The 25245-nt window shown below is 38.0% G+C and overlaps 1 protein-coding gene across 1 annotated transcript; it reads left to right on the top strand.

Moving 5' to 3' along the window:
• The first annotated feature begins 537 nt into the window (after positions 1–537).
• LOC110678863 (tubulin beta-2 chain-like) lies at positions 538–1157 on the top strand. Its single transcript, XM_021852398.1, has one exon. The coding sequence runs from the start codon at positions 626–628 to the stop codon at positions 986–988; it is 363 nt and encodes a 120-aa protein (XP_021708090.1). The 5' UTR covers positions 538–625; the 3' UTR covers positions 989–1157.
• The last annotated feature ends 24088 nt before the right edge of the window (positions 1158–25245 follow it).

The raw sequence follows: 25245 nt of genomic DNA, 5'->3' as shown, positions 1-25245 counted from the left end.
AATTTTTCCCGCTCAAATAACGGCTATATCATATTTAAACAATAATTTCAAAATTGGGTTCATAAATGAACCTTGACACTTTTGATCATGTTTGACGTTCGCTTAGTCGACAAAAACACCACAGGGGTTTTAGTTTTAACACTGGGGTTGTTCCTATCTGACATTTTTGAAGGGACACGAAAAACAAAATACACCCAAAAATTTAGTTTAAGCCAAGTGGTGTGACAAAATCTCAAAATAAACATAAAAAATGGTTTTTGGGCTTAAATAACTGAAAAATATTAAAAAATTGAGTAAACATGTGTTTTTAGCCTAAACTTAAGCGTTTGGCACTGAAATTGGGACAGGGCTTTAGGACCCTATTCTCACAGGTTTACAGCAAAGACCAGAGGCGTCCCGTGAGGAATTTGATTACCTGTGCACTGACTCGCACAAACCGTTTATTTTGAATTATGAATACGAATTTTTCAATTGATTTTTTAAAATGTAATTTCTTATCATTAACACCTTAAAATGTGATAGTAGGCATGTGATAATTTCCGTCAGTAGTCAGAAATTTGGAAAATTCTTTTTAAAAACCCCAAAAAATAAGTTTCGGGCAGCCTGCAACTCAAAATTTCCAGTTATGCGTGAAATCGTTACTCTTCATCTTGGACAATGTGGCAACAAAATCGCCCAGACATTCTGGGAAACTATCTGCGAGGAGCACTGCCTAAACGAGCGCGGCCAGTTTATAGGGAAACACTTTCTGCCACTTCAACGGATCAACGTGTACTTTGAGGAAGCTCCCTGCTGCAATTTAGTACCAAGGGCAATCTTCGCCGATCTGGAGCCGGGTGCGATGGTCGGTTTGAAATGCAGCCGCTTCGGGCAGCTCTTTTCCCCGGAAAGTATGGTCAACGGGATGCTAGGAGCTGGGAACAATTGGGCCCGAGGCTACCACACGGAAGGCGCCGAAATGTTGGACAGGATCATGAATGTGGCCTGAAAAATGGTGGAAGGTTGTGATTGTTCCCAGGGGTTCCAAATGGTGCATTCGATTGGCGGTGGAACCGGATCCGGATTGGGAACATTGATGATGGAGAATCTGAAGGATGAATATGGATGAGTATAATTTTTAATTTCTTTATTTCTATAATTGTACGGTAAGATACTTTAATAACACTATATATGATATATTACTATATATTGGGTATTGGGGAGGGGTAGCCTAAGGGAGTTAATTGAACTGTTGACTGGATGAAAGTGCGTGGGGTCGCCAGCCTTTTATCATGAGAAAACAGCCTTAGTGTTGTCTTCCAAAGGTCTTCAAAGATATTAACTAGCCCTGCTACAACAAACCATCAGGTAGATCATACCATCCCGGTATGATTCTGCAGCCATAGGTAATCCTTGCGCTGATGGTGGCTAAATAATCATCATCATCATCATTAACACCTTAAAATGTAATTTCCAATACTGTATGCAATCTTGAAGTGTCTGGACGCTATTATATTTGTTGCTTATTGGGCGTATTTTTTGTTTGTTTTCTTCGTTTCAATCACTAGTTGTAAGTTTTAAGAATTTTGGATGATTCCAATACACAATGTTTAGGGAAAACGAAAATTCTCAACATTTCGCTGATACCAAGGCGATGAAAGAAAAATTTTGCGTATTAATCGCGGTCCCATAGTTTGATAATATTTGACATAAAAATGTATATTTACAGTAAAAATGACCTTTATATGCATAAATTTCAATCATTTTTCGTATTTTGCGAACTGAGATAATAAGTTTAGTATCATATTATCAAATTTAAAGCAAGAAGAAAGACGTTTAACTTGAAACTAAACGATTAGCACATTTTTTATATGAAACTCGGCTTACAAATAAATAAACCATTCTTATGAGCAAAAATCTGAACTTTTCTGAGATTATCATATGAACCTTTAGAATTCAACTATTTACGCGTATATTTCGATGAAGGATAAATTCCGTGGATTTCGTGGCTTTCGCGAAATTCCGAATCTCCATTATTCCTAACGTTGTTATTCTATATAATAATTCTTATTATTTACAGCTTGTCAATTGTATCACGATATCTTAGCTTTTTGACGATGTCCAGAGCTGGTACATCTCTTTGTATACTTTTGTGGATACATCAAAGCTTTCAAGTGAAATGATGACTGACTCTTGAACGCTGCAACCCACTTTACGCCCACCGCAATTTATCAGTTGTCGGTCTGTTGAGCAAGAAAAACTATATTCACACATAGTTTGTAAATCAATTCAAAGCCACATGAATTTTGTGTATTTAATAAGATAAAACATAATCAATTTGGCCAATATGTTTATAACATCTAGTATTGATTCCAATCAATATTGCGCCTACTATCGCGCGACACCTGGAAGCTCCATGCAACATACATACACACAAAGCATGTATGGCGTTGACGCTTTCTCTTCCAACAGCAGACGTCGTGCGCGCGCTTTCTCAATTCTCGCAAACCAATGCGAGCGTCATGGGCAATTTCTCTCTCGGGTGCACAAATTGGAGTGAACCAGATTTTACCTATACAACGCCACTGTTGCTCTAGAAATGTCAATACAAATGCACATTCCTGCTGTGTCCATACACGCTATTTTCGTGCACAAGAAAGAGTGCACGGCTGAAATGAACATTCTCTGCAATACGATGGAGACGCATGGCAGTTTGTCTTGTTTGCTTCGCTGTTTTCGCTTGCTGGTTGAGCAAGATCATGGGGGGGGGGAGAATCAAACGGTTTGTTCACTGAGGGCGATGGACCACTTGAAGGCGAAGAAATCAAACAACATTTTCAAGCAACTACACATTATGAATGTTGGAGGTATTGAGAATTATAATATATATATTTGATTTGTTAGTTTGAAATCTTTGACTGTGCAGTGCACCAAGTGCACCTTAGGACGAGACGCCACTGGCAAAGACGAAATAAAGAGTCTGCTAGAAGACATACAGAACATTTCAAATCTCTTTTAAAGAAAAATTGTTTGATAATTCGGAAAATTTCAAGAGTAATAAACTGAAGATGTTCTGAATAAATTGCTACTAAAATTACTATTCACATGACCAGAGATGAATTCGAAAAAAAACTACTAAATTTCTGCCGAAACCTCTAATGAAATTTCAGTTGAGGTGACACATCTCGGAATCTAAACATAGCAGGCACAATGGCCGGTTTGTGCCCCTACTCACGATTTCAAAGGCACTAATCTGCCGAAATAATGAGCGTACAAAGTCCATTTTCTTATTTTAAGCTTTCTGCTAGTGCACAAAGCTAAAATAGAAATGGCAGTGTAATTTGATGCTTCTTTCACGAGATTTGTGTCTTCAAAGTTTTGGTACATTATTGAGTTTTGATTCCAAGATGTTTCACCTTAAATGCATACTATTAATCTTTCAATCGTCGCGCGTGTGGTAAAACACCACGCTGCTGTTGTGTACCGGCAGTGACTTTTTTACACCAGAGTTGCACGAAAGACAACAGTGCGACTACTGGTGTTAAAGAGATTATTAAAGACATTGTTATATTTTGTTGTGATATTTTTAGTTCTGAAGATTTATGCAGTTACTTTCTATAATGGCAACTTCAGAATATGTGGAATGATTCTTTGATCAATTTCTTCAATAATCGAGAATTTGCTGATTTTTCGCATTTATTTCTATAATAATTTTAAAAATATTTGTGAAAGTAGTAGGTATAACGAATCTGTGTAAACTATTAGAGAAGCTTTTGTTTTAGTTCAGGAAACACTCAAATACATCTAAAGTGGGCTCCTAAGGAAATGTTGTCATGATACCCTCTAGAAATTTTACTAAAAATGGCAGGATCAAGGATGGAAATCTAGTGATCATGACAAAATGAATGATGCATCGTGGTTGTTCTTTATCCTGCGCTCAAAGCAACAACGATTAACCTTTTGTCGTCAAGTTATCACAACAAACTACGCTCCCCGAATGTGTGTTGCATGTGTGCTAATGATTAATTGTTCGCGAATCATAGTTCCATTATTCTGAAGATTTTTCCACTTTTGCTTATTGATTTAACTCCGGACATGCTGTTTGTGATTCCGAAATCGTTCGAACATTGTTTGAGCGATAAATAATAGCGCGAATTCGGCATGATTAAAGTTGATCGCGACTTGTAACAACATCCGATAAACTCTTTGTCTCACGACAAACAGTGCATCGGATGCTTCATATATCCGTTCTATGTGCGCGTAGTAAGCGGTTAAAATCATGCTGCTGCAAGAACGACGGCCCTCTTAGATCATTTAAATACTGTGTTGTTTGTCACTAGATACGATATTTTTTCCATCCTTGGGCAGGATAGAATGAAATTGTGAATTTTGTCACAAGATAATAAATACATTCCTGAAATGTAAAATGTTCTTTACGGATTTATAAGATTTTTTTTATGGACTAACAATAATATTTTTTTTGATTCAAAAGGATAGCAGTCGGTCCAGAATATTACTTAAAAGAAACAAAACAAAATATTCTATTGGTACAAATAATACCCTATCACACAGCTTTTTACTCATGGTCTAATTTAAATGTATTACAAGTAATCCTATTCGAGATTCTGTGAGAACTACACTAAGAATTAAATCAAAATTTCCGATAAGATTCTATGGTATTTTTTATGATATGAATAATTTGAAAAGTCTGTCCAAGATTTTTTATAGAGATGATGTGTAAAAATCCTAATTTTAAACTACCAGTTACCAGAGTCTACACATTCGTTTTGTTCGTTTTATAGACACTATTTTTTTTTAATTCTTAATTTACGAATCACTCAACATCTTCTGGAATGCTTCCCAGGAAATTATTCCAGTTTATGATATTTATGACTACAATTCTTTTTCAAGAAACTGTGACCTCAAAGGCACTTTTACAAAATAAAATATGCATCCCAGAAATTGTACCAAGTATATCACGCATTTTGGCGCCCCCCTGAAGGCTGGCGCCCTTGGCGGTTGCCTACCTGGCCAACCGCACGCTACGGCACTGGGAACAACCCCCGTGGTCGAACTAAAACCCCTGTGGTGTTTTTGTCGACTAAGCGAACGTCAAACATGATCAAAAGTGTCAAGGTTCATTTATGGACCAAATTTTTAAATTAAATTTAAAACATGATATAGCCATTATTTGAGCGGGAAAAATTGCTAAAGTAGTTACAGTAACATGCTTTTTCGTGTTATTAAATAAAAACAGGATTTAAAATTTTAGGACCCAATTAAATGGTCAAATACACGAGATGTAAGAATTTTGACATCATTTTCTTAATCAGGAGACACAAATTTAGTAGACAAAGGAACATGATCTATTTCGCCAAATTTCTGATTAGCATTGAAAGTAATCTTTGATTTGTTTACTTTGAATTACATGCTCATGATCTGTGAATATCTGGCAGATTTAATAAGGATTTTCGACAAATTGAAATCTAAAAATCGAAATTTCGAGTTGTCTAGTTGTAGCATCGAGGCGATAAACTGTTTTTGTCAAAATTAAGTTGGCAATATCTGGGACGGGCCAAGTGTAGTGGTTAGAACTCACGCCGAGGACCTGGGATCGAATCCCATCCCCGAGATAGTCACTTATGATGAAAAGATTATAGTGACGACTTCCTTCGGAAGGGAAGTATAGCCGTTGGTCCCGAGATGAACTAGCCCAGGGGTAAAAGGATTTGTTCATCAACCACAGCGCAAGAGTATCGTAATTTCTGTTTTATACTAAGGTTCTTATATCCTGTGGGCATAGCAAACCGAATCCATGGCTATATTGAAAAGTTCTTTCTAGTTCGGGTTACTTTGCAAAATATTTATTATTTCTATAACCTCATGGAGATATGGAATGACAACTTGCGATAGATGCAATTCCTACTTTCGAATTTGTATTGAAAACTGATTATGATCGCTTAGGGTACCTGTTCTAGAAAGGCCATTCGGATGTCAGACACACTGTTGAGCCCAAAATAATCAAAGATAATCTGCTGATGTAATTTATAAAATCTTTTGCTACTCGATAACCATATTCGATCAATTAGCATTAAGCATTTCGCACAAATTCGTAGGTGATACAGTCCTAGACCATTGTATGAGGGTTGCCACCTTCCCGTCCGTTACCAAAGTGAGAAGTTTGGGACTAACCTCTAACTCTTAGACGAGAGCTGTCCTGGCCACGTCCTTGCGAAAGCTGGGGAATGGGAAAAGATGATTGATTGAACACCTACTTAAGAAAGATGCAGAGAACTCTACGACCTCTCATAGGTGTTACGGAATGTTGTGGAATGTTGTTGGAAAGGGTAGTGCCAGGTCCGTCACACTCGGCTTCAGATTGGGTACCACTTCTAGTACTGCATTCGGTCCCTCGGTAGTACAAAAGGTACCCAAGTTTGACAGATCGCAGTACACTTTTCACGGCATTCTAGATTTTGCCATGTGCCATAAAATTTTGGGTGACTGCAAGGGACATGGGGGTCTTTAATTTGTCTTTGGTAGTGCCATAGGATACGTTCGGTAAACGTTCTGGCCGACAAAGGTTTAATTATTCCGCATTGTTATCATGCGCTGCTGATCAGAACAAACTCACCAAATTCCTTTTCCAAAACTACTCTGCAATCCGTCGCTCCACTAGCATTGAACACTGACAAACTTTCTGACTTCTGCCATCACAAAATACTCGTTCTTCGCTTTTCACTTTTTCGAAAGATTCGAATTGTTCCACTAGCTATAACTTTGATTCCTTCGTCAAAATGACCCTTTTTCACGGGGAACTACCTGGTGTCATAATCAGCTTCTGTGTTGACTACTTTACTGAATCATTTGTGCAAAATACGTAACACGATACAGCATGTTTCGGAGTACTTCTTAAAACTTTGTTTTTGGAATTTTTGGCTATAAAAACACTTTTCACTTCCACACAGCATTTCATTGCATGAAGCCCTTGAAATCACACTAATCACAAGCAAACAAAAAATCCGGGTGACGTAGTGCCGGCCAAACTACTGCAAATCACGTGAAAATCTAGCCCGTAGAACAACACAAAATTAATATTTGCAAAACTAAAACAAGTCGCGTAGCCTTGGGTGTAGCGCCATCAGCCGATTCTATTTTTCGCCACGGAACCGAAGCAAACGTGACAGAAAATGCAAAACTCAACCACTCGCGCGCACGGCTTGCTGCGATCCCGATAACCATATTCGATCAATTATCGACTACACAGTACCAAAAAATAATGTGATTTACGTCTTTTGGGATGCACATAAAAGAAGCGAGCCGAATGACGTAAATTTGTGTCCAATTTCAAATACGTTAGTGTCTGATTCGGGAAATGTCGATCACAGTTCCATAGTTTTCGTGTCCTTTAACATGTAAAATTACATTTTTTGTTCAATACATCTTCAAAGACACGTTTTTGTGTCGTTCCATCACTTACATCATGTGTCATTCAGTCATAACCAGAATTACGTCCAGAGTAATTTTCATTATTTTTAAGAGTGTAATTAACACTAGGGACCATAATCATGTGGGGCCCAGATAGCCGTAGCGGTAAACGCGCAGCTATTCAGCATGACCAAGCTGAGGGTCGTGGGTTCGAATCCCACCGGTCGAGGATCTTTTCGGGTTGGAAATTTTCTCGACTTCCCAGGGCATAAAGTATCATCGTACCTGCCACACGATATACGCATGCAAAAATGATCATTGGCATAGTAAGCTCTCAGTTAATAACTGTGGAAGTGCTCATAAGAACACTAAGCTGAGAAGCAGGCTTTGTCCTAGTAGGGACGTAACGCCAGAAAGAAGAAGAAGAAGAAGACCATAATCAGGTTATACTTACTGGGGCTATAGATTCCGAATAGAATGCCATTATTAGACCATGACATTTTGTTTGTTAATTGCCAGGCATTTTTTGTGCTTTCGCGTCCGCATTCAATTTGTCAAAACATGAGATAGCATATGAATATAGAACCAATATAGTGCTTATTAAATGCCAGGATTAAATCAGGAATTAAAAGCATTAGTGATGCAGTAATAGGGTTACTATACAATGGAAATGCTTTTATAAGGCGTTTCTGCATTTGTAGAGCCAAAATAATGTCTATTTGCTTTTGGATTATCTCACAATGAAGTTGCATATGGATAGCGAATAACGAATGGATTAGACTCTCAGGATTAGACATGTTGCAATGTTCACTGTATTTAAAACAAATCCGTTTGAAAAAAAAATTCAGGATTCCAAAACAAACCATTTCAATTCTTGAAACGAGAAGTGAAAAATGTTTTAAATCTTCCATTAAATCAAAATTCCTGCGCTCGCTTCCAATCTTTCATCGGCACCCACGCAATGCAAACACTTTTTGAAAAATCCCCATTCCGATTTGTTCATCAACCACAGCGCAAGAGTATCGTAATTTCTGTTTTATATGCGTTTAAATTCCAAATTGATTAGAACACAGTCTCGCTCGTATCCCCGGTGAAAGTGCCATTTATCCCGAAACGTCGTCGGTCGGATTTTGTGAGCCTTGGTGTTGATGTTCCCCGTACCCGTACCAGAGTATGAACACAGCGACGATTCTCCAGAAGTGTAAAATCTCCATATCGATGCTTCTGCCGCGCTGCGGTTGGGAGTGCAATTCACTCGGCAGGACATCGACGTCGTAGACTAGCCCGATGATGACGGTTGATGGTGACTGATGCCCCGATTTGCTCTAACGCTTCCAGTTTTGTCCGATATTGGACGTTCAATTTGATATTGATTCGAAAGAGCGCCGCACCGTATCCAATCAGGTTTAATCGATATCTACTTGCCGATGCGTTTGCCATCCATGGGGCACCAATGGGAAATCGGCGTCCACGTGTCGTCCAGCACAGCATGCTTTCACTTATAGATATGCATTTATTCATGCAAGGCAGCAAGAAGAGCATATATACAGTAGATATAGTGGTTGACGGTTATGAGCATTTTCGTTCCAACACGGGCCCTGGGAATTGACACGTCTCGACGACCACCGAATCGAATTCATTGCAGAAGTTTATGTTGTGTTAGCAATTCTGTAGTTGAGGTTTTAGCAGGTTATAGCGACATCTATTGCTACACTTGCAGAATAGACAGATTGGATGTAGGTTTAATTGTGAAATTGTTGCTTAGTTTCTGTAAGGCAATGTACGGATATTTTTTTTGATTATTTCAATGAAATGTTCTGCGAATATATGATCAAGAACTTTATTAGTCTATGCTTTCACTCCATTCAATATTGAGATTTGGAAACGGTATGGTTACTTTTTGTTTTGAGATGTGAAAATTGTTGCCATGACCCCGCAGTGTCAAACCTATTAAATTCAATAAAACAACGTGACGATTTGCTCTCCAGATGCGCGGGTCTGATGCAGCCCACAGACGCTCAGACGGTTTGACCATGATTAAGGTTGGTGCTCATATTGGTGTTATGTTCCACCATCTGTCAGTCGTCCCAAATAACGAGCTGGATTAGCTAGTTAGAAGCAGTCGTATTTGTGCAGCATGCATTTCCATTGATAGTTTGACTTTGTGTAGTCCACCGAATATAAAGCGTTCTGCTTTATCGACCATGCGCAGTCAACAGGAATTCAAATATTACATAAGTAGGCTGCGACCAAAATCGAAAAAAAGCTCAAAAATAACTAAAACTACCAATTGAACTTTAACACTTCACTTTTTGTAAAAAATAAAATTCTAAAATCACTGGTAAGGCGAGCAAATACCTTTAAAGTTGCAGACGAAATAGGCCGATCTGTCAAGATAAGTAACATATCAGAGTTAAAGGTTTATACTAGTGATTTTAGTATTTTATTTTTTGCAAAAAGTGAAGTGTTAAAGTTCAATTAGTAGTTTTACACATACTCTAATAAACCCTTCCCTAAATTTAATAAAAAAAGTGTAGTTAAAAATAACGCTTTTTTAAATTGCTCATTTTAGGGTATCATAGAATATCTAACTTTGAGAAGGACTAACACTATTACCAAATTTTATACTATATATTATAATGTCCATTGCATTCAATGTTATTGATAAGTAGTATTAAACTTGAAAACAGGACGATATTTCGGCATTGTTGCTAATGCGAACAAAGAGTACAAGAAATTCACCGAGAAAATATGAAACACTGAGTGAAAATATAATTGTCACTTTGTATGAGAGGTCCACCAGGTGTCAAAACAACATTTGCCAGGCCAGCTAGTTTCTAAATATATTTTCAGTAGAATGTCATCATTGTGTCTGTTTTGCAGTCGAAAAGAGCTCGGACAGGACGAAGACCCTCAGTCTATTCGTGTCAGGAACTTAACACTTTAATTTTGAATGCTTCCTTCCCCCAATCGGTTCCATTTTCAGGACAGACCAAAGACTGCAGACCACACACCAAAACCTCAAATCGAAGAGTTCAATTTTCGTACGTTTGTTTGCGGCACGCCTCAGAGAGTAGCCTCATTAAAATTCAATCTATAGCGCTGCTGATTGCCACCAGTTTGAATCGAAATTCGACATTTCCGACACCGCCCACCAGTCAGGAAGCCAGATGCAAATCTTATTGAACGATTTCCCATCTATGGCGCATCTGTTCCGCAAAGTGGACTGAATTATATCACAACTAAATTATCTGAAAATGTCATTTTCACGATTTCTACTTGACTTTCGTCGTGAAGATTTACACGGCGGACAATTGGAGCGATTGTCGATTCCAGTCACATTCAATCTTCACCCCGTTGGTAGCAATGTGATGGATTTTACTAAGGTGGCGCAGATCATTGATGCGTGCCACTAGTTCTCTCTTTCATTCTCCCGCTGTTCTTATGCAGCGCAAATAGTGACGTCACTATTTGCGCTGCATAAGAACAGCGGGAGAATGAAAGAGAGGGCTTGTTCATATATTTTATAACGCTTAAGGCTAAGTAGTCCGTCATTCGTTTTGGCATCAATGATGACTTTTCAGCTTGCATTTCTAAGTGATAAAACTCAGTCTTGATAGTTTATATTGACTTGAAAAAGTATCATTGTACGCGCCAACATGCATAAAGTATGCTGATACTTTTTCAGCTGTGTCAGTGCAAAACCAACTGATTTTCTTTGATTAGAAATCGTGAGATGAATAAGCAACAATCATCAACGACGCGTACAAATTTCAATGACGGCCTACTTCGCCTTAAATTGGCATTTTTATACACCCACCCACCCCCTCGTGACACTTTTTGTATTAATAGTCCATTACTTTTGTATGAGCCGTAACAACGTTCGGACACCCACCCACCCCCTAAAGCGTTATGAAATTTGTGAATGGGCCCAGAGAACTAGTGACACGCATCAATGATCTGCGCCACCTTAGTAAAATCCATCACATTGCGTTGGTAGGATATTGAGCTTCTCGAGAATTTTTAGCATTTCGATCACTCCCTCTGTACTTCATGTGTTACGCGCCACGGTCTGGTACTAGTTGGGCACTTTGCGAATCTTTTCTCAAAACCGCAGACCACCAAATAAGGGTTCATTCAAATATTACGTAACGCAAAATTTGTCAATTTTAGACCCCCTCCCACCCCCACGTAACAGCTTTTGTATGGAAAATTTTAATTTTTGTATGGACCGTAACACTATATAAGACCCCCTCCCTCCCCCTGTTGCGTTACGTAATATTTGAACGGTCCGTAAGTTGCGCGCCGATCGGTTATGCACCGAGTTGTGGGTCATGAAAACGATTCAAATCGCTTACAAATTGAAAGCAAAAAGGTGCGAACAATTTTATTCCATACGTTTTTTCTTCTATTAAAAAAAATATGCTCACTCTCCAGTTTAGGACTCGAGCCCTAAAAGTGATTCACTTAGGGGAAGTGGTGGTAAAATGAACAGGGGTGGTAAAATGAACACCGTGCCTTGCACCGAGAAAAAACAAATTTCGATGATATTTTATCAATCACGGACGATTTAGAGCATAAATCTGCGTGTTCGAGTTGATACGAAGGTCAATTGAAGTGAAAATATCAACATAAACTAAGATTTTAGAAAACCACGTTTGAAAATTAGAACTGACCTAACTTTTAGCTCGGAAGACTTGAGGTTTTTCAGTGAGGTGAGTATCGTTATGTGATGATGTCAAATCTGATACCTTTACATTTTTTTTGAATGGGTTACAATCATTAATGGATGTATTTTCGGTGGGACAATGGAATTTTTTAGAAATATTTGTTTTGCTCACGTTTTTTGCGTGGTGTTCATTTTACCACCAACCGCTGTTCATTTTACCCACATAGTGCAGGTAAAATGAACATAAGCATTGCTTTTTGATAGCGATGAAAATAAGTGAAAATTTAGCTATTTAAGTCTAAATCCATGTCGCTGCTATACATTACATCCCTATTTTTGATGTTGTGCGATAGAACTATACAAACTCCTCGTTTTTCTATCAGAAACATGACGATTTCCTTAAGGTGTTCATTTTACCACCCCTTCCCCTACTCGGCGAGATATTTTGACATTTCTCGCGTAACTTTTCAAAACGTCCTAAGTAACAAATGTAAACAAATCGAGATTATCATTGCAAATCATTTGCGTTGCACCACTTAGCAGCACACTAGAACACTCGTTCTGATATATTAACAACAAATTAATCTATTCAAAGCTTAACAAAATGACCAATGTTCAAAACTGCATCGCTTTTAATCAATTGTTACATTGGACCTTTGATCAGAGAACCAACCACATGTCCTATGTAACATTTATTAATAAACACGATTCTAATGTTACATTGGACATTCCTGAATAAAGCTTTGGAATGGAGTTTAAAAGGTAGAATGATTTGTAGAAGCGTGTCTGAGACACTACTTAGATTATGGCATTCTAATAACTGCTTCTCAATCATTTCAGTCGATATTTTCAGAGTCGCACTGCCTCGCAAAATTGGAAACGCGCAAGTGACAAAAAGAGAATGAGTTACTCAAAACTGTATTTTGGTCTTTTTGCCAAACCATGTTTTACCGTTTTGCTGGATTGGATCAGCTGCAACATCTCTTTTCATATTATTAGCGCATTGCGTGCATACAGGGGAATGATATTGAGTACAAGATTGAGCATCATGATGTCATTGTATCAATCTGATTCAGATGCATGGTCGATCAAGCATATAAATATGCTTCCCTGCAGCAACACGAGCAACGTACATGCGCGACTTGCTCACACATATTTGCAGAGCGATCAATCACCGAAGAGAGGAGAAGCTGTATGTATTTGTTAGACGTGGGCTCCTTTCTCGAGTTCCTACAACAAGATGGACGGCGTCGTCATCGTCATCATTCCCCACCGCAATTTCTTGTTTCAACCGACGGCTGGTGACGATTGCAACACAGCCGTCATCACCACCACGTCATGCAGTGGGAAACTCTCACATGATCATGTGGGCGAAACCGTCATAAAAACGGGGGGGGGGGAATTGAGGGAGAATCAGTGAGAGAGCAAAATGTCCTACATAGAAGAGTGCATGGTGACGTCACGAAAAATTCTCCTTCTCTGTCCCTCTTTAATCACGCTCAATTGACTGTCCTGCTCTTTGACACTCACTGCCGGAATTGTTTAGATTTTTTTTATATGCTTTTTTATTCACTGCTGGAATTGTGGACATTTTTTTTATATGGAGTTTCAAGGTTAGGTCAGGCGTGCAACGATCTATACAGCTCAACGTTTCCCCTTCTTCTGTTGTTACATAGGACACATAGACGGATGGGAAGAAGTGACGTCGTGGGATTGAATGAATCAAAACAAAGCACAGCTGGTGTCTCCGATTAGCACACCGCAACAAAATGTCGATTATCAGCGAATTGAATGCATATAGGGAAATGATATTCAGCATCATGATCTTATTGTATCAATCCGATTCAGATCCATGGTCGATGAAGCATATACATATGCTTCACGGCAGCAACACGAGCAACGTGCATGCGCGACTTGCGCACATATATTTGCAGAGCAATCATTCACCGAAGAGCGGAGAAGCTGTATGTATTTGTTTGGCATTGGTTTCCTACAACACAATCGACGGCGCCGTCATCGTCATCGTGAGAGACTTTAACCCGAAGGTCATTCGTCTCTTCTTCAAATGAATAAAAACAAAGCACAGCTGGTGCCTGCGATTATCACACCGCAACAAAATGAGCAGTTTAACTTGAATGTTGAAGCAGTTCAACGCACGTGGATAAAAAATGAAATAAAACATGATTGTTGTGTGCTCAAATGAAAATATCCGATGTTACTGTAACTGAAACAAAATGACAGAAATGAATGTCCAATGTAACAATTGTTGAAACAGAACGACCTATGTGATTTATCCTATGTACATATTTTTGGTCAAAACGTCCTATCTGATGTTTTTATAGATTTCAGTGTAATTTCCAAATAAATTGACAAAATTTCATTTCATACGTTGAACTCTATTACACTGCTTCGCTCTACAAGCAACACAGTGGAGAAAAATTGTTTCATTTTGATACAGTTTCAAAATATGTTTTCACAACCTTCAAGCTCGATTTACTCGAAATGTGTGAATTGTTAGATAGGCCGTTTTGAAAAGTTACGCGAGATTTCTTTATTTACTTTTTGGCTGGCGCACAACTCGGCGCATGGGCCACCGGCGCGCAACTTCCCGCATAAAAAAATACAATTTCACTCACATTCTAAACAGTAAATTTCTCATTACGGTTAAGGCTAGTATATCTTGAACAGTTACTTTTATGTTGAACAGTAGGAATCATCGAGCTTCATACAATAATTAACGGTTTGAACAATTTACCCCAAATAATTACAATGTTTCATGTTGTTCCGATGTAGTTGAATGATATTGCGATAAAAATTCGATGGATACGGTTGCAAAATAAAATCACCATACGACAAACGGGTTGAAATAACACACATACACTAATCTATTTAACTAAATGAAACTGTTTTCCAACAGTTTGGCAAACGTTGGCACAAAATAGTGTTGGTATTCACAAAGCAAGTTCGCTTCTGTCTGTCGAAAATCACAAGTGAGGCAAAATATTGTTTAAATGTTTCGAAAATCTAGTCAATTATTGTGTCTGCAAGATTTTTTTTTATTTAATCGTCAGTTTGCCATTAAAATTTTTCGGTTTCTTGCTAATAAATGATGTGTTGCTTCTGCTTTGGATCTCGTCGCAAAAGGTAGGCACAACGATACATGATTTTGGTTGGTTGGTTTGACTTTATTAACGAGATTTTTAGCCCTAGTTCATCTCGGGACCAACGGCTTTACTTCCCTTCCGAAGGAAGTCGTCACTATAACTTTTTACGTCATAAGTGACTATGTCGGGGATGGGATTCGATCCCAGGTCCTCGGCGTGAGAGGCGAGTGTTCTAACCACTACACCAGGTCCGTCCCCATACATGATTTTGTTTTCCTTCAAACTTATCGTCTTAATGCCGCTTTCTTTGCAGAAAATATTCTGCACTAAAACTCCAGAATACATTGGACTCGATTCAACCAAACATAGTGCCGCTTCCGCAGAATGCTGAAAATGATTACAGCCGAGTGTACCTAGTCAGCAAAATCCGCGCAGATATTTCGGCTTTACTCGATCCAGCCATCAGTGTTTCAGTCGTATTTGAGTGAAATCCGGGGGGAGCTGATTAGAACTGTATGGATAACAGCGTTCGAAATGACGACAGTTTCAGTTTCTCCACCCATCTGGAAAAATAATTCAACATAGTTTGAGAAAAAACTTTGAAGTTCGATAATGTAAATATCTTGAGTTATTGTGTAATACAAATGAGTGACGAAAAAAATGTTTATATATTTATTTATTTTTCGAATAATACACTACGTTTTTAGTGGGTTTTGAATAAGACGACGAAACAAGTAACACGTGTAGTACAAAAAATAGTTAAAATTACATGCAATTTTTCTACTCAATTAAGACTAGCATACACGTTTTTACTTGTTACATTGTATCTTATTTTATTTAAATATCAATTATACTCCTATGGCACAGACAAACAGACGTAACACTTAGAACAAATCCCGATCAAAATCATAGTCACGATGACATGTACACCCAATGCAATGCTAAAATCGGTGTGTTTGGCCGATGGACCAACAGATGGCGGTAGTGTGTAAACGTCAAACGCGAACAAAAACGATGCGAGCGCTGCGGGTGGTGGATTGGCCACCTGCCATATATTTGAATCGGCCGTTAAAAAGGTGGTCGATGGACATCGGTGAGAGTGTGACGTCTGTTTGTCTGTGCTTATGGTATAAACAGGTCCGTCACACTCGGGCTCAGATTGGGTACCACTTCTAGTACTGCATTTGGTCCCTCGATAGTGCAAAAGGTACCCAAGTGTGACAGATCGCAGTACACTTTGAACAGCATTCTAGATTACCTTATGAGCCATAAAATTTTGAGCAACTGCAAGGGACATGGGGGTCTTTAATTTGTCTTTGGTATAAACATAACAAGACAGAATACTAAATGGTCAAAACACTATAACACACCATAAATCAATTATTACATATACGTTATTTGTTTGCATTGCAACTATATAGTTAAACTGTTTTAGAACTGTTTGCGTTACAATAAATTGATTAAAAATGGATGGTTTATGCACCATTTGATGAACGGTAAACAGAAAAATTTGGGACTTATGAAATCATCGACATATAGGGAGAGTTATCGAGATGTAGAACATCGAGATGTGGAGAGTCGACTGTAGAATGAAAAGATTTCAGTTTTTTAAACTAAAGAATAGGGGAACTTACGTATTGTCGGCAGCCTAAGCAGCTGAACTTTTAAGAAGGCAATTTTACGCAACAATGGAGCACAACAATTAGCAGGAGACACCTGAACTACACTTGAGCACTCTTCGTTTATTGATTGTTATACTTAAAACACTATTTTGTTCTCTTAATCTTCTATTTTTCCTCACCAAAGTCACGAGGCACTTGTTCTTTTATCGGCAATGCAATTACTATTATCGGCAACAAAAATGTTCACTTCGGCAATCCAAAACTGCGCAAAAACTAGTTTATGTATTGGTAACATTTCGTATTTGTTGACAATTCCTGAAATTAAACGTCACTCATTATGTTCTACACGTTGAAAGGGCCAATGCAGAAAAATACAGACTACACTGAGAAAATAATTGCAGTTAGAAATAAAATAGCGGAGATTCAAATTGAATACACAACGCCACTAAATTTATGCGGACTAAGGCGCCGTCCACATATTACGTAACGCTCTAGGGGGAGGGGGAGTAGGCTCAAACGTTGCGGCTCAAACACATTTTTTTTTCATGCAAAGACCGTTGCGGAGGGGGAATGGTCGAAAATTGTACATTTTAAGGTGAAGATGAATCGAAGCCAAACTTCAAATTTTCAAGAGCACGGATCTGGAGAACCAAACATCCGTTTAAGCTGAAAACTTAATCGATTGGTCACCACCAGCGAGTGACCAATCGATTAAGTTTTCAGCTTAAACGGATGTTCGCTTCTCCAGATCCGTGCTCTTGAAAATTTGAAGTTTGGCTTCGATTCATCTTCACCTTAACGTTATGTCATAAATGGACACTGCCTATTTTCATTTATTTTATCGAATAAATTTTGTATTCAATCTCACTATGGCAGCATTTCGGCTTTAAAAATGGCCATGTCATGGTAATAAACTTGCAGCAGGTGCGAATCCAACCTAGAAGTTGCAGCGTGACGTCATGGTTAATTGATTCATAATTTTGTGCTCTGCAAGAAAAATCCACGGAACGCGATTATCGGATTACTTGAATTTCAGAGTTGCGTTTGAATGAGTTACATGCATGCTCCTATTTGCTACTTGCACATACGCTACGGTCTATTTAGGGTGCGGCTTATTTTTCAAAAGTTCTCAAAACCAAAAATTCGTGTACTCTTCTGAATTCGAATCATATTAGTAGAGAAACCTCGAAGTTTGAGCCAAAAATATTAAAATTTAGAGGTGCAAGCGTCTTGGAGGTGAATTTTCAAGTTATAAAAAATGGCCTTCAGTGAAGTCACCATAACTTCGGTAATTTCAGTACCATTACCTTAAAAATTATTTTTTTTTGAAAACTTTGTAGAACATCAAATTTGTGTAAAATCAAAACTAGTTTCAATAAAAAGTAGTTTACTCCAATTTTTTTTATTTTACTGAAAAAATATCTTTGTTTGACCATAATTTCATGAATACTCAACCGATTCCAAATCTTTTTGCATGGTTTTTGTAGTAGTGACAAACGCTTGAGAACTCGCTCAGAGAAAACAAGAGATAGCATGAAGAGAGAAAAGGGAATTTAGAGGAAGTTCAGCTATGTAAGGAATAGGTGAAATATACATGATTAGAAGTTTTGTGACTACCATCGAAACAAGACGTGTTTTTACTACAATCTAATATAGAACAGAAATCTTTAAACCTCTCACTTTACAAGTCATTACAGTGACGTACGAGGATAGATTTTTTTTTTTTTGAAAAAGTGATAGTTTTTCATTACTTAATTTTTTTCGATTGTGAATTTTGTGAAAATTTTTAGTGGATCGAGGCAATTTCCACAAGTTTTATCCAAGGAGCTCGGCGTAAGTAAATTTTCCCTCCTTGTGAAAAGAATTTTTTCCACCATATTTTTATGCTTGGTTGGCCATTGTTCTGTGTTTTATTGAAATCAATCTTTTGTGCCAGAACAATAACCTCGCTTTGTTCTATTGTTGGTGATGAAAAGCTGAAAAGTGACAATTTTCTTAAATTATATTTGGTGTAGACAAAAGCCATTATAAAAACGCCATTTTGTCAAAACGTGGTAAAATTTTGTCGACGATAAATTTTTCTACACACACTTTTTCGCATTACATATTTACAGCATATTTTTTACGAGAATCACAAACACCAGCAGAAATTTTCTCAGTGTGCGAATCAGCGTACCAGAATATCCCAGTGACTGGGTACGCAAAAGGGAAAATCGACGAAAATTTTGACAGTTCCGAAGAAGTAGTGTGCGTGAGTTGAGCGGATTGCGAAGGACTGAATTCACCACTACCGACAACTCGAGCGACGGAGTTTGGTTTACGTCTGAAGTGGAAAGTCAACAGAGAAAAGTGCATCCAAAGTGCATCAGAGGTCAACGGACTAGTGGCCTGCTGTGAAAACCCGCTAGCCGGCGAAGAATTGGTTGTTTTTTGAGGACTGCCGTTTGGAAAGTGCGTTGATTTTCTGCAGTGGAAGCCATTCATCTGGTTGGATTTGCCATCAAGGACATAGTGTACGTGCTGCTGGGATTCGCCATCGTTGCTACTGTTGCTGTTGTGGACTGTGGATGCAGAAGTGCATCTGAAGGATCGTTCGTTTGGTGCTACAGTGGATTTTGCATGCAGAAGTGCATCTAGAGGAGATTTTGGTGCGGATTTGGTTGCTGCTACAGTTTTTGAGCGGATTTTGCTTGCGGAACGCAACGTTTTATCGAGAGTGCTTTTTGTCATCATAAATCAGGTACGTGGTTGTTTTTTTGTTTACTTTTTTGATCTTTTTTGTGCAAGAGCAAGATAATTTTTTGATTTTATTTTATTTTGACTATTGATTGAGTTCGATTTTAATTTGTTTTTTTTTTTTTGTGTAAAATTCTTGTGCATTTCTTTGGAAAGGATGACCTTGACATCAATTGCGGATCCTTACGTGCCGTATTCAATGCCATTCAGCCAATATCAAGAGCAGCTGGAATGGATTTTTAAATACAATGAATTGCCAGAGGATCGTTACAAAACGTCTTTCCTTGCAGTTTGTGGAAAAGAAGTTTTCACAGAACTAAAAAGGCTTTTTCCTGGAAGAGATTTCAATGAACTAACATACAAGCAAATGACAGATGAATTAAAGAAACGTTATGACAAGAATGATTCTGCAGTAGTTCATAGCTACAAATTTTGGACGAAAAGACAAGGCAGGAATGAATCTTTGGAAGATTTTGTGATAACAGTAAAAAATTTAGCAGAAAGGTGTGATTTTGGAGAATTTAAGGAAAGGGCTATACGCGATATGCTCGTGATAGGAGTGAATGATACTCAGTTGCAGAAGAGACTTTGCGATGAAGAAGATTTATCTGCTGCAAAGGCAGAACGGTTGATTCTCAACTCTGAGATTTCAGCTAGTAGAACGAAGCAACTTAATCATGATGACGACAGGCGAGTAAGCGTAGTAGCAAGATTGGGTCAGCGATCGGATGTTTCCAGGTCTAGAAATAGATTTAGAAACAGAAGTCGTAGTTTTGACAGAAATCGATCATTTTCAGCCAGAAGTAGAAGTAACAGTAGATATCCAAGCAAAAGAGGTGGAGTTTCAGGTAAACCACTTTACCTTTGTTCCTTTTGCAAGAAAACTGGACACACTAGAAAATTTTGCTACCGTTTACATGGGAAAAGCCCTCGCAAAAACCAAGCTAGCGTTAAATTTGTAGATTCTCCAAAGCCATCTTCTAGCTCTAAAGATGCAACACTTTTCAAGAGGTTGAAGAAAGATTTGGATTCAGATTCAGATTATTCTGATGGAATGCCTTGCCTCATGATTTCTTCCGTCAATAAGATCAGCGATCCCTGCTATGTGGAGGTGTTGATTAATAGGAAACGTTTGACCATGGAAATCGATTGCGGTTCAGCGGAGAGTGTGATTTCAGAAGAGTTGTACCTGCGAAACTTTGCGAATTGCGAGATGCAATATTGCAATAAAAAACTAGTTGTGATTGACGGTAACAAACTCAAAGTTGTTGGAAAAATTTTAGTGGAGGTACAGCTCGCCGGAAATCGGAAACAACTCAGCATGGTTGTTTTACGCTGCAACAATGATTTTATCCCGCTGGTAGGCCGCTCATGGTTGGATGAATTCTATACCGGATGGAGAAACACTTTTACGAATCCTATTTTGACTGTTGGAAACATTGACGTAGCAGACGAGCAGAAAGTTGTTGAAGAAGTAAAAAGTAAGTTTCCGACAATTTTTACCAAAGATTTTTCTAGTCCAATAGTTGGTTATAAGGGAGATTTAATCTTGAAGGAAGACATACCCATTTTTAAGAAGGCCTACGAAGTTCCATTACGTTTGAGACAGCAAGTTGTTGATTATTTAGCAGATTTAGAACAGCAAGGAGTAATAACGCCAGTTGAAGCCAGCGAATGGGCTTCGCCGGTAATTGCTATTGTGAAGAAGGATCAAAGTATTCGGTTGGTGATAGACTGTAAAGTCTCCATCAATAAAGTTTTGCTTCCAAATACGTATCCTTTGCCTGTAGCGCAGGATCTGTTTGCTACACTTTCGGGTTCAACAATTTTTTGTTCTTTGGACCTAGAGGGTGCTTATACTCAGCTGCTTTTAACGGATCGTTCGAAGAGGTTTATGGTTATAAACACCATAAAGGGTCTCTATACCTACAATAGACTCCCTCAAGGAGCCTCATCAAGTGCAGCTATATTTCAAAAGGTCATGGATCAAGTCCTTTGTGGTTTGGAGAATGTTTCAGTTTATTTGGACGATGTACTGATTGCGGGTAAGGACTTCAGCGATTGCAAGAAGAAACTTTTGTTGGTTTTGGAGAGACTTGCCAAGGCCAATATAAAAGTAAATTGGAAAAAATGCAAATTTTTTGTTTCGCAGTTGCCTTACTTGGGACATGTTTTAACAGACAAGGGTTTACTTCCCTGTCCCGATAAAGTGAAAACTATCCGTGAAGCGAAAGCTCCACGAAATGTTTCTGAATTGAAGGCATTTTTGGGACTTGTAACTTACTATTCTAAGTTCATTCCTAATTTGTCCACTCGCATCAGTTGCCTTTACAATCTTTTAAAGAAAAACGTGACATATTGTTGGACAGACAAATGCGAAAAAGCATTCAACGATTGTAAAGGATTTCTTTTAAACCCAAACCTTTTAGAGTATTTTGACCCGTATAAGCCCATTGTCGTAGTAACAGATGCTTGCAGCTATGGTTTAGGAGGTGTAATCGCTCATTTGGTTGAAGACGAAGAAAAGCCAATATGTTTCACCTCATTTTTTTTGAACAGCGCACAGAAAAACTACCCCATTTTGCATCTTGAGGCTTTAGCAGTTGTTAGCACAGTGAAGAAATTTCATAAATTTCTTTACGGGATGCATTTTACCATTTACACCGATCACAAGCCTTTAATCGGTATTTTTGGCAAAGAGGGTGAGGATTCCATTTCAGTGACGCGTTTACAGAGATACGTTATGGAGCTTTCTATTTACGATTTTGATATTGTGTATCGACCTTCTTCAAGGATGGGTAATGCCGATTTTTGTAGTCGTTTTCCTTTATCCGACGAAGTTCCAAAAGAGTTAGCAAGGGAGTACATCAAAAACCTTAACTTTTCCGACGAATTTCCAATAAACTATAAAGAAGTTGCCAGAGAAACCTTGAACGACGAATTTTTACAGTCAATTTTGAAATACCTGAAGCAAGGTTGGCCTCAGAGATTGGAAAGGCGCTTCGTGGATGTGTACTCTCATTACCAGGAACTTGAGGAAGTTGAAGGATGCGTTTTGTTCCAGGATCGCGTGGTTATTCCTGAGAGAATGAAGAACAAAATTCTTAAAATGCTTCATATGAATCACTCAGGTATTAGCAAAATAAAGCAACTAGCACGGAGGACAGTTTACTGGTTTGGACTGAATAAGGACGTGGAGGACTATGTAAAAACCTGCGTGATATGCCATCAGATGACAGCGATAAACAAAAAAGCTCCGTATTCCCAGTGGATCCCAACGACAAAACCCTTCAGCAGAATCCATGCGGATTTTTTCCACTTTGATAGGAAAGTTTTCTTTGTTGTCGTGGACAGCTTTACCAAGTGGATCGAGCTAGAGTACATGCGATATGGAACGGATTGCAACAAGGTTTTGAAGGTTCTTTTGGGAATTTTCGCCAGGTATGTTTTGCCGGACGTTGTGGTCACAGATGGAGGACCACCCTTCAACTCCGACAAATTTGTAAAGTTTTTGGAAAATCAGGGGATTTTGGTGATGAAAAGTCCACCGTATCACCCGGAGAGTAATGGACAAGCAGAGAGAACTGTTAGGCTGGTCAAGGACGTCTTGAAAAAGTTTTTCCTTGATCCAGATATGAGAAGATTGGATATTGATGAACAAATAGCATATTTTTTGTCTAATTATCGTAACATTTGTTTAGACAAAGGCCAGTTTCCTTCTGAAAGATTACTCTCTTATAAACCAAAAACTATGTTGGACTTAATTAATCCTAAGAATAATTTTAAACACCACTTGACTAACTCGCATGATGATCCTGATTTTGTCGATGAAAAAGGTGATAAGAAACCTGATGCATTTACTAAACTCAAGAATGGAGATCTGATTTTTTTATAAAAATTTTAACACTACAGACATCAGAAGATGGTTGCCAGCCACTTTTTTAAGACAAATTTCTGATGCTACTTTCCAGATTTCTCTTGGGGGAAGGATAGTGTTGGCGCATAAGCGTCAGCTTAAGCTATCGTCGGACACTCAGCGCAAGGGAACTTTAGTTTTCCCATTTGAGAGTGTGAATACCCCAGTAAAAGATACAGCACTCCTTTTACCGCCAAATCCGGAAGCAGCACCAGTTTCGTCATCTCTAACCAATCAAGAAGCACCAATTTTGTCATCGGTACCATTATCAGAATCTCTTTTGTCATCGTCTCCGGTAAGGAACAATTTTCGTACTACTGGTAAGAGAAGAAGAGAAGATGAAGAACATGATTCCGAAGATAGTTCTAGTCCAGAATTCGAATTTTATGGCTACCCAGCCGATTCATTCATTTTTGCAAACGATGAGCCTGATTTTGAAAATCAGGAGTCAGATCCACTTCCAGTGGTTTCAAATAGGAGATCAAAACGAAGAAGAAATAAGAAGCGTAGAAAAACCGATTTTGTCTACTATTAATAGAATCGAATAAGCAAGAAATCTATAAATAAATTGTAAATATAATTTAGTGTATACATTTAAGCATAATGTGCGTTCGAAGGTTTTTAAATTGAATTAGTTGGATTTTAAATAAATTTAGAATAAATGAATTATTCTCGAACTAAAGGATGGAGGAGTTGTAGTAGTGACAAACGCTTGAGAACTCGCTCAGAGAAAACAAGAGATAGCATGAAGAGAGAAAAGGGAATTTAGAGGAAGTTCAGCTATGTAAGGAATAGGTGAAATATACATGATTAGAAGTTTTGTGACTACCATCGAAACAAGACGTGTTTTTACTACAATCTAATATAGAACAGAAATCTTTAAACCTCTCACTTTACAAGTCATTACAGTTTTGAAGCTTATTTAATTGTGTTCAAACTTTGCATACACCGCATTTTACTGTTTTGACCAAGTTATTCAACATTTTAATTTTTATCAGTTAAACAATATTCTTAAAGCTGAAACTGGTTTTCCTTATTAGTTAAACCTTTGAAAAGGACTTGGCAACATTTTTTAAATAATTTTGAAACAATGATATATTTGCACATATTAAAAAAATACACTATTCAACTTGTTATTCAAACAAAATGCTTTAGAAACATAAGTTTTATATGAAACATGTAATATTCGGCAAAAAAACTTAAATAATCCAAAGAAATTCGATTTTTTCTTTAAAAAATCATGTTTTTGGGTAGTTTTTGTTACAAAACTAAGCAAGGTCTTTCGATTACAGGTTGCCGCGAAAACTATTTTTGTTTTCAAATTTCGGTTCCATGACGTAAATTTATGAATTTCAATCCAATTTCTTGTGGCGAATTTTCACATGGGGTTCCTATGTTTATCGATAGTTCGTTTTCCTGAGTGTAGTTTGTTTGGCCCAATGTCACCTTCTCGAAGGGGTGAGTTTGGGCCAATTTTCAAATGATTCCTTTTTAAAGGAAAATAATCGGATTTCAATTATTTGTTCAGCATTTGCAACGTATTCTCATATTTAACCGAACATATCAAGTCAAATTGCGAAAGTTATTTAAAAATAAATGAGAACTTACGCATTTTTGGCCAAATCTCACCCCCAACGATGGTACTTGCATAGTTGTTTTCATTTTTTAATGTCAAGAATTTCACCGTGAATTGAACTATTCACTGACAAGCTGAATGACTCGATATGGTTTTGGTATGTAAAGGTTGTTGCTCTTGAACGCTCTTTCACCAAGTTATTACCGAGAGAATGA

Source organism: Aedes aegypti, chromosome 3 (assembly GCF_002204515.2).
Source record: "Aedes aegypti strain LVP_AGWG chromosome 3, AaegL5.0 Primary Assembly, whole genome shotgun sequence".
Taxonomy (NCBI): domain Eukaryota; kingdom Metazoa; phylum Arthropoda; class Insecta; order Diptera; family Culicidae; genus Aedes; species Aedes aegypti.
Note: the sequence above shows the minus strand (reverse complement) of the source record. Positions and strands in the feature narration are given on the sequence as shown.

Bases quoted from the DNA above. Each gene is read 5' to 3' on its own strand.
- LOC110678863 (XM_021852398.1), top strand. From the start codon at position 626: ATGCGTGAAATCGTTACTCTTCATCTTGGACAATGTGGCAACAAAATC.